This window comes from Carlito syrichta, unplaced genomic scaffold, assembly GCF_000164805.1.
Source record: "Carlito syrichta isolate Samal-C Ts95f unplaced genomic scaffold, Tarsius_syrichta-2.0.1 Scaffold307199, whole genome shotgun sequence".
NCBI classification, from domain to species: Eukaryota; Metazoa; Chordata; class Mammalia; order Primates; family Tarsiidae; genus Carlito; species Carlito syrichta.
The window spans coordinates 116,091-117,896 of record NW_007251295.1 but is presented as its reverse complement, the minus strand read 5'-3'; the positions used below and the strand labels follow the sequence as shown (position 1 = coordinate 117,896).

Genomic DNA, 1,806 nt, shown 5'->3' with positions numbered 1-1,806 from the left:
TCCGGCGATCCTTCCGCCTCGGCCTTCCGAGTAGCTGGAACTACAGGCGCGCGCTACCACACCCGGCTAATTTTTTATTTGATGTAGAGATGAGGTCTCACCAAGTTGCCCTGGCAGGTCGCGGACCCGCGGGCTCAGGCAATCCACTCACCTCAGCCTCCCAAAGTGCTGGGATTACAGGCCGAGCCACCTAGCCCGGCAAAATAAATATTTTTTTAAACGTTAATCACTCCTTCTGAAAACACGCTGGTTTCCAGGGCACCAGGCTTTCCTTTCTTCCTCCCTCCCGGTCTGCTTGCTGTTGCTTCTTTGCTGACCTCCTTTTTACTCCTCAGATTCCAAATGTTAGCATCCTCCAGGACTCAGTTTTAGAGTTTCTTCAAAAACTTTTCACATTTGCTTATGGATGTTATTCAAGTCCATGGCTTTAAATAATACCTTGTGCAGGTCATTCCCAAAGTTCTGATTCCCCTTCAATACCAGACGCTATGTCCAGTAGCCTAGAATAGCATCTACCAGTCTGCTTAAAAGTCTAACCACCTTCTCTGGCCAGGCGCAGTGGCCCATGCCTGCAATCACAGCGCTTTGGGAGGCTGGAGGATCTTTTAAGGCCAGAAGTTTGAGGCTGCAGTGAGCTATGATCGCATCACTGCACTCCAGCCTGGGCAACAAAGAGACCCTGTCTCTAAAAATAGAAATAAAATAGTTAAGTCTAATGACCATGTTCTAGTTCATACAACTCCACGTTCGCGTGTGCAAAACAGTTCTCTAGACTTTCCCAACAAAGTATGTTCTCCAGCTCCTTCTCCGTATCAGCAACTACCTCCACCATCCACCCAGGGGCAGCTTCCTTGATTTCCTTTCGTTGTATCCCCACACCCAACCCATCCACACCGCCACAACGCTGTGTCTTAGCCACAATCCTCTCTCGCCTGGAAGACTCAAACGTCTCTCCCTTGCTAGAACCGCAGCGGCCTCCTGCCTCACTTGGGAGACAGACGGGGGGGGGGGGGGAATCATCGCTTCACACCAGGAGTTCAAGACCAGCCCGAGCAACATGTCAAGACCGTTCTCTCTTTTAAAAATAAATAAATACATATAAATGTTAAGTAGTCGGGGGTGATGGCACAGCCTGTAGTCCCGGCTACTCAGGAGGATCGCTTGGGCCCTGGAGGTCGAGGCTGCAGCCAGCTATGATCATCCACGGCACTCCAGCCTGGGCGACAGAACAAGACCCTGTCTCTAAAATAATTTAAAAAAAAAAAACAAAACGGGCTGGGTTCGGTGGCTCGGCCTGTAATCCTGCACTTTGGAAGGCCGAGGTGAGTGGATTGCCTGAGCCCGTGGAGAACTCATCCTCTACAATAAATCAAAAAATCAGCCGGGCGTGGTAGCGCACGCTTGTAGTTCCAGCTACTTGGAAGGGTCCAGTCGGGGCCACGGAGTGAGACTCCAACTCAAAAAAAAAAAGAATGGATGGATGGATGGATAAATAAATAAGTAAATAAATAAGAATCCTCCCCCCCCAAGGCTTCCAGGCCCTCGCTGCTCCGCCTCGGTCTCCTCGGCGGGCTGTCCCCGGGTGGCCCCGCCGGAGTCCCCGCGCTGCCTGCGTCTCGCTCTCGGCCGTGTCCCCGGAGCCCGGCGGCTCCCCCCGCACCCCCGAGCTGCCTCCACGGCCGGGAGGGCCCCCCGCCCAAGACCTCCCGGGGGCGCGTCCCCCTCCGGCTGGCTCTGCGGTACCCGGACGAGGCGCAGGTGGTCGTCCGCCCACTGCGAGATCCGCGCCACGACGTTGGGCGCCGC

At 54.3% G+C, this 1,806-nt stretch overlaps 1 protein-coding gene across 1 annotated transcript in view; it reads right to left on the bottom strand.

Annotated features, from left to right (window-relative positions):
- Positions 1–1,806, bottom strand: part of CUNH3orf33 (chromosome unknown C3orf33 homolog) — a 29,818-nt gene that overhangs the window by 27,780 nt on the left and 232 nt on the right. Inside the window, exon 2 of the mRNA XM_008064109.2 lies at positions 1,744–1,806. Within this exon, the coding sequence (XP_008062300.2) occupies positions 1,744–1,806 (63 nt within the window). The remainder of the gene's footprint in view (positions 1–1,743) is intronic.